This window comes from Oncorhynchus keta, chromosome 8, assembly GCF_023373465.1.
Source record: "Oncorhynchus keta strain PuntledgeMale-10-30-2019 chromosome 8, Oket_V2, whole genome shotgun sequence".
In the NCBI taxonomy this organism is placed as follows: Eukaryota; Metazoa; Chordata; class Actinopteri; order Salmoniformes; family Salmonidae; genus Oncorhynchus; species Oncorhynchus keta.
Genome location: NC_068428.1, coordinates 14,690,355 through 14,704,877, shown reverse-complemented (window position 1 = coordinate 14,704,877; position 14,523 = coordinate 14,690,355). Strand labels below are relative to the sequence as shown.

General features: G+C 43.0%; 1 protein-coding gene across 20 annotated transcripts in view; it reads left to right on the top strand.

Moving 5' to 3' along the window:
- LOC118386842 (protein 4.1-like) overlaps positions 1 to 9,846 on the top strand; it is a 95,941-nt gene extending 86,095 nt beyond the window's left edge. For 10 of the 20 annotated variants that reach the window (XM_035774745.2, XM_035774744.2, XM_035774743.2 and 7 more), the window contains 7 exons: positions 546 to 608; positions 930 to 1,574; positions 2,828 to 2,956; positions 3,035 to 3,133; positions 4,671 to 4,751; positions 5,547 to 5,662; positions 8,783 to 9,846. In XM_035774745.2, the coding sequence (XP_035630638.1) occupies positions 546 to 608; positions 930 to 1,574; positions 2,828 to 2,956; positions 3,035 to 3,133; positions 4,671 to 4,751; positions 5,547 to 5,654 (1,125 nt within the window). In that variant the 3' untranslated portion in view covers positions 5,655 to 5,662; positions 8,783 to 9,846. The remainder of the gene's footprint in view (positions 1 to 545; positions 609 to 929; positions 1,575 to 2,827; positions 2,957 to 3,034; positions 3,134 to 4,670; positions 4,752 to 5,546; positions 5,663 to 8,782) is intronic. The other 10 variants (XM_035774762.2, XM_035774759.2, XM_035774758.2 and 7 more) reach the window with 4 other exon arrangements.
- The last annotated feature ends 4,677 nt before the right edge of the window (positions 9,847 to 14,523 follow it).

The following is a 14,523-nucleotide window of genomic DNA, read 5'->3' as shown; positions in this document are numbered from 1 at the left end:
CCCATGAGACCACTAATGTATTGTCCCATGGTGCATCTCTCTAACTCTGCCACACCAAGTTCATGACCAGTCCCGACTACCACACACAATTAAAGTAGTATCACCTATTATGGTGACTAGTTGTGTTGGCTTGGCAGTGCACAATATGATGCAAGTATAATATAAGCACCTACTCATTTTGCACACACGCTGTAAGAGATTATAGAGCAAACCAGGCTGGCCATAAACTTTGGCATGAATATTTTATTGTCATTTCATACGCTTCTGTCAAATGCCATTTCTTTCTTTGAATGCTTGTGTTCTGTCTCATTTGAGTGGACAGTGTTACTAAATGTGTTTTACATGCTATAGAACTGTTAAAGGGTCCCTTCCTACAGATGGGTAGTGAGGTGGTCATGTTTTGTGCATGTCAGAGAGAGAGAGAGACAGTCTCTCTCTCCTAACCCGGGGAACCTGTACAGTGCTATGGTAACCCTAGTGATTCCTAATGTCATGCTGATGTGTGTGAGTGACCGCTGCCTGTTGGTTGCCTTTACGTTCCACAGAGATGCTCCCCATCCAGAACCCAGGAGCCTCCCCCTGACCTCACGGTGGACACGGTCGCCAAGGTGGTCCCCCCCATCTAACACTGCCCCCACCCCTCCTCCATCTCCCTCCCACACATATACTTAACTTCCAGCTCATCTCTCCTTTTTCATTTCAGCCATCTCTTCTTCTAGTCATCCATCTCTCTATTTCTCTCTCCTTTTTCTGGTTGCTGTTACGCTGCCCGTTCTCCATCTGTTGCCATTTCCATCCGTCCTTATATTCGTTGCGTTGCCTTTTTTTCAGTTGGTGGTGTCGTTGTTCTTTGTTGGGTTGTGTGGTCATCTTTTACGTCTTTGTTGTTCTCTCTCCATCCCGTTTGTTGTTTTTGTTCTCTGGTGTAGAGCGCAGATGATAAACAGAAATCCGGCGAGGCGGCATGGCAGGCAGCAGAGGTTGAGATAGAAGAGACGGTAGTCGTCGAGGAGATCAGGGTGGCCCCCAAAGGTTCCGTCACCATAACCACTCCTGAGGTAATCACCCCCGTCGCCGTGGAGTCTGAGGTCGAGAAGCCCAAGGACGAAGTTATGGAAGAGCAGAAGAGGCCTGTGAGCGTGTCCTCGGACAGTGAGGAAGAGGAGGAGGAGGCGGGGGAGTACCATCCGCAAGTCACCGTCAGCGCCTCAGTTGACCAGATCAAAGAAGAGCCCGAGGAAGAAGGGGAGGAGGAGGAGGAGGAGGAACAGCAAGTCAATGAAGAGCCAGTTGCAGAACCACTCCCAGAGCCAGTGGTCGAGGTAAAGGCCCAGCCTGTCCCTGCAGTAGTGGAAGAAAACTCCGCGACAGAACCACAACTAGCCCCTGTGGCGGAGGAGAGCCCCGAGGACATCCTGGTTACCCCTGACGAGGCCCCTAACGGGCACGCCGAGTCCCCCGAGGACCATCAAGGCCCCGTGGCCCTGGAAGAGGAGGAGGAGGAGCCCAGAGTCAACGGGGACGCGTCTCACTCCGAGACAGAGCGCCTCCCCCAGGTTATTTGTTGCTCTGAGGTAAATGAATGGCTGCCGTCTCCCAGACCTGCGTAGTGCAGAGCACGGCCCGTCGCCTAGCCTGCTGCTGCATACTACGCACTTCTGACCACCACCACCCACCTACCTACCTACCTACTACATACCTAGCTACCTACCTACCTTCATATTGTACCTGCCTGCTGCTTCTCTACGCTGTCTGTCCGTGCTCCTGACGCTCAGCACCTGAGCGCCACAGCAACGGAAGGCTGAAGGCCTTTCACCTGCACAGCGGTCGCTTGGGCTAATTTTCGCTAAAGGAAGTTAAATGATAAGTGATAATCGTAAGAAGTAATGGCTAACATCCCCCAAGCAGCACCTTCCGTTGTGCATCTGTGTCAAAGCTCTGCCCTACTCTACTGTGGATCTGTCCCCCAGACTACTTCACTGTAATCATCGCCACCTGTCAGTCCACCACGTTTCTGTTGGTGTTTTGTTTTTACTTTACATTATACATACTGTGAGCACGTAAACATACATATACACTATACATATACACTATACATATACACTATACATATGTGTGTGTCGGCCCTGGTCCCTGTGTTTGTGAACGCACTGGCAGAGATGGCGCTGAGAATTGCGTGGGAGTGGAGGCGTTGTTGTGCAGTGCATGTCACTTGTGTGTGTTACAGCATGTGAAGTGTGTGTGTGTGTGTGTGTGTTACAGCATGTGAAGTGTGTGTGTGTGTGTTACAGCATATGAAGTGTGTGTGTGTTACAGCATGTGAAGTGTGTCCCCTTCCATGTATTGGGTCTTTATTTGGTTAAGTTGTTGGTTGAGATGAGTCACTGGCATTAATTGGGTTTTGTCTCTGCCTTGGCGGTCTTCAAGGACTCATCCTCCCAACCACTTACTTAAATGTCACGCCGTTCATTTGTGGGAAAGTCAATGCATGTCTGTATCGTGCTGTGCTGTTGGTCGCCTGTGGCAAAGATCAAAGCAAAAATGCATTGTACCGTTACATCAGAGTTCCAACAACCTCTATTATTTGCTTCGTTTGCTTCATTTTGCATTTTCAGTAGGTAACTTTGCTTGCATGCGCTTGGTTGCATGGTTACGCCAAAGACATTGTCGTTTATAGTTCTGTGCATTTTTGTAACGTTCATTTGCAGCCCGTGCGTGAGTTCTGTTCCTACTTCTTTAGAGGTTTGTGCTGTGTTTGCCTTTGACCTTGGTATATGTGAAGTGTGGGTCTCTGTCATGACTCTCTCTCCCCCTACCCCCTCCTCAGCCACCTGTGGTGAAGACCGAGATGGTGACCATCTCAGACACGTTTGCGGCCCAGAAGACCGAGATTGCCACTAAGGAGGTTCCCATCGTGCACACCGAGACAAAGACCATCACGTACGAGGCTGCACAGGTAAGCCCTCTACCACTAAACGGCTAGTGTTTAGACGGGTGATAGGAAGCTCTAACTGGCTCCGTGTGTGTCCTCCAGCTGGACGGCAGTGGAGACGGCGAACCAGGCGTTCTCATGACGGCCCAAACCATTACCTCAGAGTCACTGTGCACCACCACCACCACACACATCACCAAGGTAACTACACGTCACCACAGTGACCCACGCGTCACCGTGGTAACCGTGCAGCCGCACACTTCGCCGTGGCAACCGCACACTTTGTCATGGTAACCTCAAAGCCACATCCATCAGCAAGGTAACAGCCCAGCTCTCCCTGGTGTATTGTGTAAACGCCATGGTATGTAGACTGTGGACTCTGGCAGGGAGGATTGGATTCCCATCTGGCAGCATTATTCTGTGTAATCTGTGTGCAAATGTAGAGCAGCCTGCTCTGTAGTCTGTTGTGTTGATGCTTGGGGCTGTGATTGGCACCTACCCAGCCCAGGCAAAATTCCTCTGTTGCGACTTGGTGCAGACTCATAGATGCTAAACCTCAAGCCAAGTTTGTGTGCCGCACCTGGCTTCAACAGACCCCAAACATCAGTGAACAGTGTTGCTAGCAGACTGCTGAAGAATTCTGATTTTCCTCTACTCCGATGTGCCCTTATGCAAGGGTTAAGTGCCTTTACATAAGGGCATATCGACAAATGTTTACCTCGTCAGCTCGGGGATTCGAACCAGCAGCCTTTGTTACTTGTCCAACGCCCTTAATCGCTAGGCTACCTTGCTGCCCATTCAAGTCTTACCTTAACATTATAATTATTTCACAATACTGAGGACGGATCATCTCTTAGTGAGATATATGTTGAGGCAGCTTATTCTAATTTTTAGGCTATCCTCTGCACTAAATAGAATATTGGCCACATCATTGTGCATTTTAGGCCGACACATCATGAAATTGAGAAAAATTACAGACAGTAGCCTACAATTAGCTAAATAGAACTCAATTGAACTCGATTGAACATTAAATGTTTTTCAATATTATTGAAATACAGTACCAGTCAAAAGTTTGGACACCTACTCATTCCAGGGTTTTTCTTTATTTTTACTTTTTTTCTACATTGTAGAATAATAGTGAAGACATCAAAACTATGAAATAACACACATGGAATCATGTAGTAACCAAAATAGGGTTAAACAAATCCAAATATATTTTAGATTCTTCAAAGTAGCCACCCTTTGTCTTGATATAGGCCTTATGTAGCCTATTCTGTCTGTATATATATATTTTAATCTCCGTTTTCATTTGAAGCATTTTTACCCTTTGCTTGTTTGTAACAATTGTAAAGACTTTGGCAACTTTGTATTTGTAGTAAACTTCGTTCTGAAGTTATCAGCGGTCACAGAGAGAGAGAGAGAGAGAGAGATAAACATCTTGATTATATGTTTAGAAGAGAGCTATGTATCAAGTGGCGCGGAAGGGCAAAAAAGCATTTAACAAGGCACTTAGCTGTTCTGGTTTGAGGCCGTCTGTAAATGACAAGCATTTTCAAGTGCAACTTTAGTAACGATAGTTTTTGGGAAACAGTTCTGAGATTTTAACGATGCTCCTACAATGGTTCTAACGATGAACTTAGCCTAAAGGTGCTTTTGGGAAACCCGAGGCCTGAAGGATGTGTTGTTTTACTCGTGCAGTACGTCTGTGCACTTATCCTGAACATCTGGCTGTTTGCAGACATTAAAAGGCGGTCTCTCAGAAACCAGGATCGAGAAGCGCATTGTCATCACCGGAGACTCGGACATCGACCACGATCAGGTGAGCGTCAGTCAGTCACCAATCAGATACGACCTCCGGTGGGACCAATTACACACCACAACAGCTTGTATTACTGAAGGGAAGATGTCGGCTTATTACACTTCTGTCAAAATGTTTCCTACATTTTATACTTATGGAGATATGAGAATGTGCCATACTACTGACTGAGGTCAAGCGCTCATATGTTCAGTGAAGTGGTGTATCTAAGAGAATATATTATTGGCCATTTTAGCAAGAATGAGAATTCAATGTGGTGGCCCAGTATCTCTGGTGTCTGCTCCTTTAGACTAGAAATGGCAATAAGAAGAGGACTTAAGTGTTTTCAATCAATGTCTCAGCTGAAAGAGATGCATCGATCCCTGTGAAAAGACTTCGCTCTGATTTATAGTGGCACGGGTCTTTTACCTCAGTATGAGAGCTCATCTGGTCACTAAGCCAAAGAGTACAGCAGACCGATACACTCCACACAAAGAGGTCCCTAAAGAACTCACCAAAATTCACAACAACATATGTTTCCATAGTAGAATTTCTTCCCAAACCCCAAAGGCACAAGCATGGGCAGATGTCCAAGCCATGCTTTCCATTCCTCCCCTCACCCTCCCATCCTTTGTCTTCATTTTATGTTTTGCTGTTTTTTTGTTGTTGTCGCTGCTACATTTCTCATCTGTATCCATAGCGCCTCCATTTTGTTTGTCTGTTTTTCTGTTCCTTTGTTCTCCTTTATTTCCGTTAATGCCATCGTCTCCCTTTCCTTTTGGGTGTGTTGTTGCCGTGGCATGTTGCCACCCCGGGTAGGCCTTGGCCCAGGCTATAAAGGAAGCCAAAGAGCAGCACCCTGACATGTCAGTGACTCGGGTGGTGGTCCACAAAGAGACAGAGCTGGCAGAGGAGGGCGAGGACTGAGGCGCCAGGTAAGGAACAGAAGCCACCAGGAGGCCCAGGGGTGTGGTGATTAGGGGGTTTATAGGGGTAAGTGGTAAAGGTTAGTCCCCCTCTGTTAGGATTCTACAGTGGCCCTTCTAGCCCAAACCAACAGCGCATCACAGGCATCTGCCGGAAGTAAGTCCCCCACAGGATGGAACTGACTGTCTCCTTGTCTTTTTCTTTGAGATCTCCATCTTTTCTCTTAACTCCACGTTTCCTCTTTCTGCACTTATGACTGAGCTTTTTTTGGACGAATTGTAAAGTTCATACAAAATGTCAGCAAACCAAACATCTGCAGATGTGTCACTTTTTCTGGTCAAAATGTTTTGTTTCACTGGCTTTACTAACCTCGTGACGTTACTATCTGTATTCTAATATGCACAGTACTGGCAGACTGTGGAAGCACACTCTCCACCAGACAGATGACCCCTCATACACACAGGAAGAGCAGATTAATGACAATGGTAATTAATTGGTGTAATGGAGGAGAAGAGAAAACAAATATTCCCTGTGGGTTGCTAGCGTGAAAGCCCTTCACAATAGCTCTTTCAACAGTCACTCGACCTTGTCAACCCCTGGAGTTGGAACCATTCCAATCCATTGAAGTCTCATGAAGTTTGGATCAAGCCCAGAGAATTGTCTTGAATACAACTCAGTCATAAATCAGTATCTATGGGCCCATCAAATAGGAGCCAGAAATGGATTCACACAATGGGATCAAATGTACCCACAGCAAGGCAGAGGCTCATAGACAATTGTTAAATATAGTCGATTCAGGGGTGCTTGGCGGATAATATTCCTTGATTACTTTGGTATTACTCTGTCCAACCAACTCATTGCTCTGCCTACACCCTGCCCATTTAGCGGTATGTCCATTGGTCGTTTGCTCAGACCGTCATGGCAGCCGTCCAATGCACAGGAACTTGTTTACATTACAGTTAAGCTATTGCTTAAAATCCATCAGAAATACAATGTGCTAAATGTATTTCCACCACTTCAGAGGAGGACCCGATAGACCTCCGGCCTGAGCCAGCCCTTCCCGCTTGTTACTTCTGTCATCCTCTCCAGTTATGAATTTGGGGGGAAATAAGCATGACTGTAGCGGCTGCTGAGAATAGAAAGGCGCTTTGATTGGTGTAGCAGCATATTTACCTTCAGTGAGAATTTTGTGGTCAGATCATCAAGTGCTTTTGTCTTGTCTACCTACAGAGCCTTCAGAAAGTATTCACACCCCATGACTTTGTGTTACAAAGTGGGATGAAAATTGATTTTTTTTTGTGCAAACTATTTACACAATATTCTCTGTCAAAGTGGACAAAAGAAAATTGATTCAACCAAAGTATTCAACCCCTGAGTCAATACATTTTAGAATTACCTTTGGCAGAGAGCTTTCCACACTTGAATTGTGCAACATTTGCCCATTATTATTTTCAAAATTCTTCAAGCTCTGTCAAATCAGTTGTTGATCATTGCTAGACAACCATTTCCAGGTCTTGCCATAGATTTTCAAGCAGATTTAAGTCAAATGTAACTCAGCCACTCAGGAACATACACTGTCTTCTTGGTATAAGCAACTCTAGTGTAGATTTGACCTTATGTCCTACTGAAAGGTGAATTCATCACCCCATGTCTGGTGGAAAGCAGACTGAACCAGGTTTTCCTGTATGATTTTGCCTGTGCTTAGCTCCATTCCATATGTTTTTTTTGTTTTTTTTTGCCTGGAAAAACTTTTCAGTTCTTAACGATCACAAGCATACCCATAACATGATGCAGCCACCACTATCCTTGAATATATGGAGTGGTACTCGGTAATGTGTTATTGGATTTGCCCTAAACATAACACTTTCTATTCAGGACAAAAGTTAATTGCTTTGCCATATGTCTTGCACTATTACTTTAGTGCCTTGTCGCAAACAGGATGCATGTTTTGGAATATTTGTATTCTGTACAGGCTTCCTTCTTTTCACTCTTGTCAATTAGGTTAGTATTGTTGAGTAACTACAATGTTGTTGATCCATCCTCAGCTTTCTCCTATCACATCCATTAAACTCTAACTGTTTTAAAGTCACCATTGGCCTCGTGGTGAAATCAATGAGCAGTTTCCTTCCTTTCCGGCAACTGAGTTAGGAAGGACGCCTGTATCTTTCTAGTGACTGGATGTATTGATACACCATCCAAAGTGTAATTAACAACGTCACCATGCTCAAAGGGGTATTCCACGTCTGCTTTTTGTATTGTTTTTCTCCTCTAGCAAATGGTGCCTGTCTTTGTGAGGCATTGGAAAACCTCCCATATCTTTATGGTTGAATCTGTGTTTTGAATGCACTGCTCGACTGATGGTCTTCACAGATAATTGTATGTGTGGGGTACAGAGATGAGGTCGTCATTCACAAATCATGTTCAACACTTATTGCACACAGGGTGTGTCCATCCAACTTGTGTGACATGCTAAGAAAACCTTTACTCTTGAACCTATTTAAGCTTGCCATAACAAAGGGGCTGAATACTTATTGACTCAAGACATTTCAGTAAAAACGTAATTCCATTTTGACATTGTGTGTGTAGGCCGGTGACACACACACAAAAAAGTCAATTGAATCCATTTTAAATTCAGGCTGTAACACAACAACATGAGGAAAAGGTCGAGGGGTGTGAATACTTTCTGAAGGAACTGTACCTGGCAGGACGTGAGAGATGCCTCGCTCATCAAAAGACTTTGAAGCAGACGCTGGAGTACTACTACCTGGTTTTGGGGCTTGCATTAGGGACATGGTGTCTTTTAATCCCATTCGGCTAGTATGTAATGAGAATCCAATTTCTGCTGTAGTAGCTCTTTAGCTCAAGGCGATTCAGCCAGTTTCGCCGAAGCAGATTAAATCTTCCTAATTAAATTAGAAGAGCAACAAAATAGCAGATATGATCAACTGTATAATACACTGTTAATCAGTGCAAGGCAGTTGCATTACCATACCAAGTTATTTGAGGTGATTTTGATTAAATCTCCAGACACGTTGGACCTTCTCTGTAAAATGACTCCAGTTGGTGGCACTCAACTCTCCTTCATGTTGAATAGAATATTCAGTCCTTCAATTCTTTCTCTTTCGCAGAGCTGAGAGCCTGTGAAGTTCATACTTGGATGTTTGAGAACCTCCTGTCATCTCCCAAACCGAGAGTCAACCTGGTGGGAAGACTGTCGGACAACCCCGAGGCTGAACTCCTGTGTTTCATTGCACACGTTCCTTTTTTTTTATCACTCAGAAGAAAACCACTTAGCTAACATTTGTAGCGTGTTTAAATTGTTTTGTGCTTTTTGCAAAAATAAGAAAAAAAATTCTGCCATTATTAGAACCAAAAAGTGGTCATTTTTATTGTTGAGTAGTATTCACATTCCTAGTATGTACAGACGGGTAATGTTATGAGAAAGTCATTTCAATATCTATCTTCCTGTATTCATGCAGTTGCAGGTGGACAGGTATTATATTATGTTAGCTTTGGTCCTGGTCTTCTTCCATGTTCTCTTAGAGTCAAATTTTTATCAGTTTCTGGGGGAAAGGAGGAACAGCAAATTGTATTTAATTGGGTGAGTTTCCAAGGGACTAGCAAAGGACGAAGCGCTGTGTCATTTTGTACATTGCACTACAGTGCCAACACATGTTCTTCTCTATGCAGTCATAACAAAAACATTCCTTTAAAGGGCAGGTGCTTTTCCTGTACCTCCCTCAGAAAAAAACACAACAAAATTTACATTTAAAACATGAAACACTTAGGCAGCTTGGAAACTTTTGCTTTTCCATAACTTTCTGGCATCATTAATCAGAAATATATTTGTAGAAACATATATATTTTTTTGCTATCTTTCTTTGTCAATCAGTAAACTGATTTAGATTGTGTTTTTTTTGCCCCTTCTTAAATATTTTTAATATATTTCAGAGGTTTTTTGACAACTAAAAGAAATACACAAAATTGCCACTGTTTTTATCTTTTACCTGTAGGTAAAGAAGATGGCTGGCCTTAGCTCTCTCTGCAATCTGACAAACCTCACCAATTTGCTATTTGGGCCCAGTGTATAGCAAATAATCTTAGATTTTTAGCAGCTTTAAAATGTTGTCTCCCCCACAGCCACCCCACCCTCTGTGTAACACTGTTGAAATAAAATGTTGTTATTCTCTGATTGGATGAGTTTGGTTCCTTTTTACCAGTGTTAGGGAGTAGTGAACTACATGTAGTTCAGCTAGTAATTGAACTACATTTTGCAGTAGCTTGGTGGTAGTTGAACAAAATTAAAATCTAGTTAGTGTTTTCAGTAGTTAATTACTTTTTTTGCAATGTAGCTAACTACTGGAACTACACACTAGAAAATATGCGCTGTGCAAAAAGAAAAGTTGTTTAGACAGTAACTTACAGGCAGCCAGTTTCCTATAAGTTACTGTAAAATAAAAAGGAATAGTTTTACCATACTGTATTTTATGGTATCTAATACTGTTACTGTATTTGATTTACTGTATTAATAATGCTACTGCAAAGTGCCTCTTACTGTAAAGGCTTATTTGCATATTTTCCAGAGTGCCTTGCCTTTCGAATGAATTGTAGAGTTACCACCCATGACTGTATTTGTTAGTGACAGAGACATGGTTGTTGCATTCAATGTTCAGTCTTTTGGTCTTCACCAAGTGAGATCCTAAGTAAATATGTTATCATAAAAATGACATTCTTTAATACAATACATGGGAAGTCTATGGGTATCTGCTAGCATGCTAGCAACTTCCTTAAAACTACACGCAGAGACATGAAAACGGTATCCACAAGTTAATCTGACTCTGCGGAAGTAGATACCAAAACACTGAAGTATCCCTTTAACAAAAGCTATTTGTGGACTTCTCAGTTTCTTAACCTTTTCAACCATAAGGAAATATTCTGAAAATATCTTGAACCATTCTTAGAAAGGTATAATAAACACTATAATTGCAGCAATAAAAAATGCACTTTGTCTCTGCATTCCAACACCTTGTTAACCGTAATTTGGAATTCCATATTGGTTGTTGCTTCACTCAATCCATGGCTTAGCTCGTGTTTTATCCATGATCTGGTGGTGGATAGTCCTCAGTACTTGTATTCATTATCTCCATCCACTTTACTCTCACTGTGACACTGTTCTGTTTGCATATGAGTTCTCAGAAGGCTGTACTGTACCCAGCAGGGCAATATCCAGCGTGGGGCCATCCACACTTCCCCTTCTTAGGTGTACATTCTCCCCCCAGCCCGTCGTCTCTGCCTGGGTGATGTGGTTCTGTTGTGCTGCCTGGAGGCCATGTCCCTGGGGTAAGGTGCTGCAGACAACTCTGCCTCTACTGAGATAAAGAAAGTATATAGTCAGTCTGTCTCTTTGTGTCTGTGTGTGGTCACATCTCTGTCTACAGCCAGCAGGGTTGAAAAGCTGTGAGGTCTGAGCCCAGCTGAGAGGCAGAGCTCCATCAGTAATACTATCAATAATGACGAAGTTGAGAAAATAATGACCAGTGACTAAGCCTTCAGGCCAGCTCCACACTAAGAAGCTTTCCAATGACTGCTACAGGTCTCAGACAGGGTGAACTGTTTTCAAAATTTTTTTTTTTTTTTAAGTAGTCCTTTTTCTATGCCAATGCAGCTGTAATATGCATGTCAAATCATACCAGGTTTACACGGGCTAGTTGTCCAATAGCAATATGCTACAAGTAGTATGTTACAGACAAATAAGAATATATAGATATTGACAATCTTTGTCTCATCTAATTGCATATTGTCAAAAATCACTAATTTGTTAGCTGTTATGACAGATAAAGCAGAGTGCAGTTAAATTACCTTCCTTCAGCTTCCAATTCAGGTAAACCATGATCTGTATCAACAGCAGAGTGACAGGCAGGAAGACTCCAAACCACAGCAGCCATCCAGGGACCTCCCTGAGAACCTCTCTTAGAAACAGCACCAAGCTGGACATACTGATGGTGGTAACTGGTGAGACTGGGGCCTTTGGCTCTGTGACACTGCTGTAGTAATACCACTGGTGATTTGGACTTTGTGCGGTTGTTTAAACAACCCTGTGATTACTAAGTGGATTTACTGCTGCCTAGTTAATAGTTTACCCAGCCCGGGACCTGTGCTAGGGGGCCAATCCAGACGTGAGCCCCTGTTACCCTGTTCCGACATCATAAACATACAGACTCTCTGTCACTTTGGATAGTTACCATTTCTCTGAGATAGTATGGGGTTTGATGGAAACATCTAATCTGTTGAAGCAGATATCTGAGAGATTTGAATTGGCCTAACAGATTTTGAGTGAAGCTGTTGAAAGGTTATCTGTGTGAATGTCTATTGACTGGTTTGTTTAGTTTAGGATTGTGACACAAATTAGATTTGACTGGGCTATTATACTGACCTCTGAATGTATGGTTGTGGAAGTCTATACTTAATCAGAATACAATCGAAATCTGAATTGATAAAATCATTGCAATCTGTCTTACAAAAATCCCTGAGGTGTTTTATTTTGTTCAATAATAGGATTTATAAGACTTCTTATTATAAACAGGCTATGTTACTCAACTTTCATTATTGGCACGATAAGCACGGTTTCCTTTGAAACAGGCTTTACTCTCAACTGCGATAGTTCAGCTATCGAATACTGTCAATGTGCATTATGTGTTTCTTGAATAAGCATGCCCGAAAGTCCCCTGCCATGATTACAGAAGAGATTTACAACACTTCATGAGCAACTCTGAAACCAAAATACTCCCCCAAGGGATTGTGTTTCATTTTCAAGGGTTCAAGATTACTACAAAATGTTCTGTTTAGAAAAAAGTTTGTTAGCTCCTTCATCTGGCCTAGTAATAATAATAATAATAAATGCCATTTAGCAGACGCTTTTCATTTGTTTGCCATTCAAGGTAAGGTTATTCAAATGAGCCATTGGGGTACCGCGAATAAAAAGCCATTTTCTCAATCATCTCCATGTCAGGCCATTTCTGAGGCTTTCTCCTGTTTTCGTAGACTCTTAGTGCCTTGTTCATTTGCATACATTTGAGAAATCAATAAAACACATCTTTGACCTGCCACAGTTGTATCTAATCAATCCCTCGGCCCTAGAAACTCACGTCACTGTCTCAGCCATCAAATTGTGAGAGAGCCACTTTGACTCCGAATGACGAATACCAACCATCTGGATCAATGCATTGGAATGTATCCTTCTCCCTTTGATCATGAGCTTATTTTGGCTACCCAGACGCTTTGCCAGGCTTCGTGGTTTCATGGGGATTTCTGTAACAATTGCGGAATATGTTTTCTCCATCACTGGCTCATGTCCTGGAGAGGGACTATACTTAATATCACACACTGGTGCTTATTAAGGGCGTGCAGCGCTACAGTAGGCTTTTCAATGACTTTCGGCATTGTATGTGTCCTAGATCTTGCTGCATTTTCATAGTAGTTAAAGAGAAATCACCATAGAATTTGATTATATCTCCACCTCTAACATGGCTTTAGACTGCACATAACCCTACAGCCCTTTATAGCTCAGCTCCAAAGAGAGAGCGAGAGACCGAGAGGAGCTGTGTGAAATCCAACTACGTTCATAATGGAATCCGCCGCCTGTCTCTTACTTTGGCTACTCAGCCCTACTACTTCACTGGATTTAGTCACGACTGACATTTTCCACAGCTTTCTCGCGTTCCCATTACATAAGCACACGAACTGGGGGTTTTGAGTGGGTATCGTCGCTCTCTTGTTCGTGAGGGTTCATAGGCTTAAGTCGTGTGTTTTAGGCTGGGTTTTGAAGAGGGTAAGGTCCAGGGTGTGCTGCTTTTATATAAATATTATTTGAGGCCTCCACGGTGCTCTATAGTTCATAAGAGTACAGTGCCACAAACTACTCGATGTTTGATTTTGCGTCTACTAACATGTCGTTACGATTAATCAGTGATTCAAAACCCAACAAAGTGTCGCGAGCACTAAAGATAGACTGACTGTCGATGCTATTTGAAATATAGACTATTAGTCCTTAGCGATGGAGATGAAACGTTCAAACGCTGCCACAAAACATAAGCAACTCATCAGAGCACGTAATTACCTAGCTCCGACCCAGAGCAGACGTATTTAATTAGGCTGTCATGTTTAGACTTCCTCAGACTTTAGTAGCTACTAAACCATGATTGATCTTCTGTTTGTAAGGGAGAGGCCACAGTAAGTGGATGTCTCCCCTACAGTGATCATGTCTTGGCCTACTGTCATTGTCGAAGCACCACACTTCTCACTCGAAGGGGGGCATCAAAACGGGCATCATTCTGGATTCAGTCTATTGCCTGTCAATTGTATCGACACTCACTGGATGAGACATAAGGTTGGGGACTCTAAAAGTGTGGTTAATCGAGGCTAAATTGGTCATTGGCGTTTTCATTACTTGTTGATGATGACAGTCATGGGCAGCATACTGTATAGTCGCCATATTTTCTCTCCTTGATAAATTAGCACTTCCTTACATAAATGAGCATATAACAGCCATCTATCTGTATGCTAGTCATACTAGAAGAGCATTTCAATGCCTTTCTGCCGTTTTGTTATGTATCTATCCAGAGTTGCCAATGTGTTAAATGCCACTACGCTTCATTTGAGGACGGATGACAATTTCTTTTTAGTCGCCATCACTCAGCATCAACCCAATCTCACTCATATTCCAGCTATTGACTCTGCTCCTCTGAAAAGATGGATTATAATGAAAACCCGCCTGAGGTGTGTGAGTTGTCTGACCACTGTATTGTCCATGGTGAATGTAGGACTGCTGTCTACAGCAAGTCAGTACTGTAGGAAGTGGACCCACTACCTT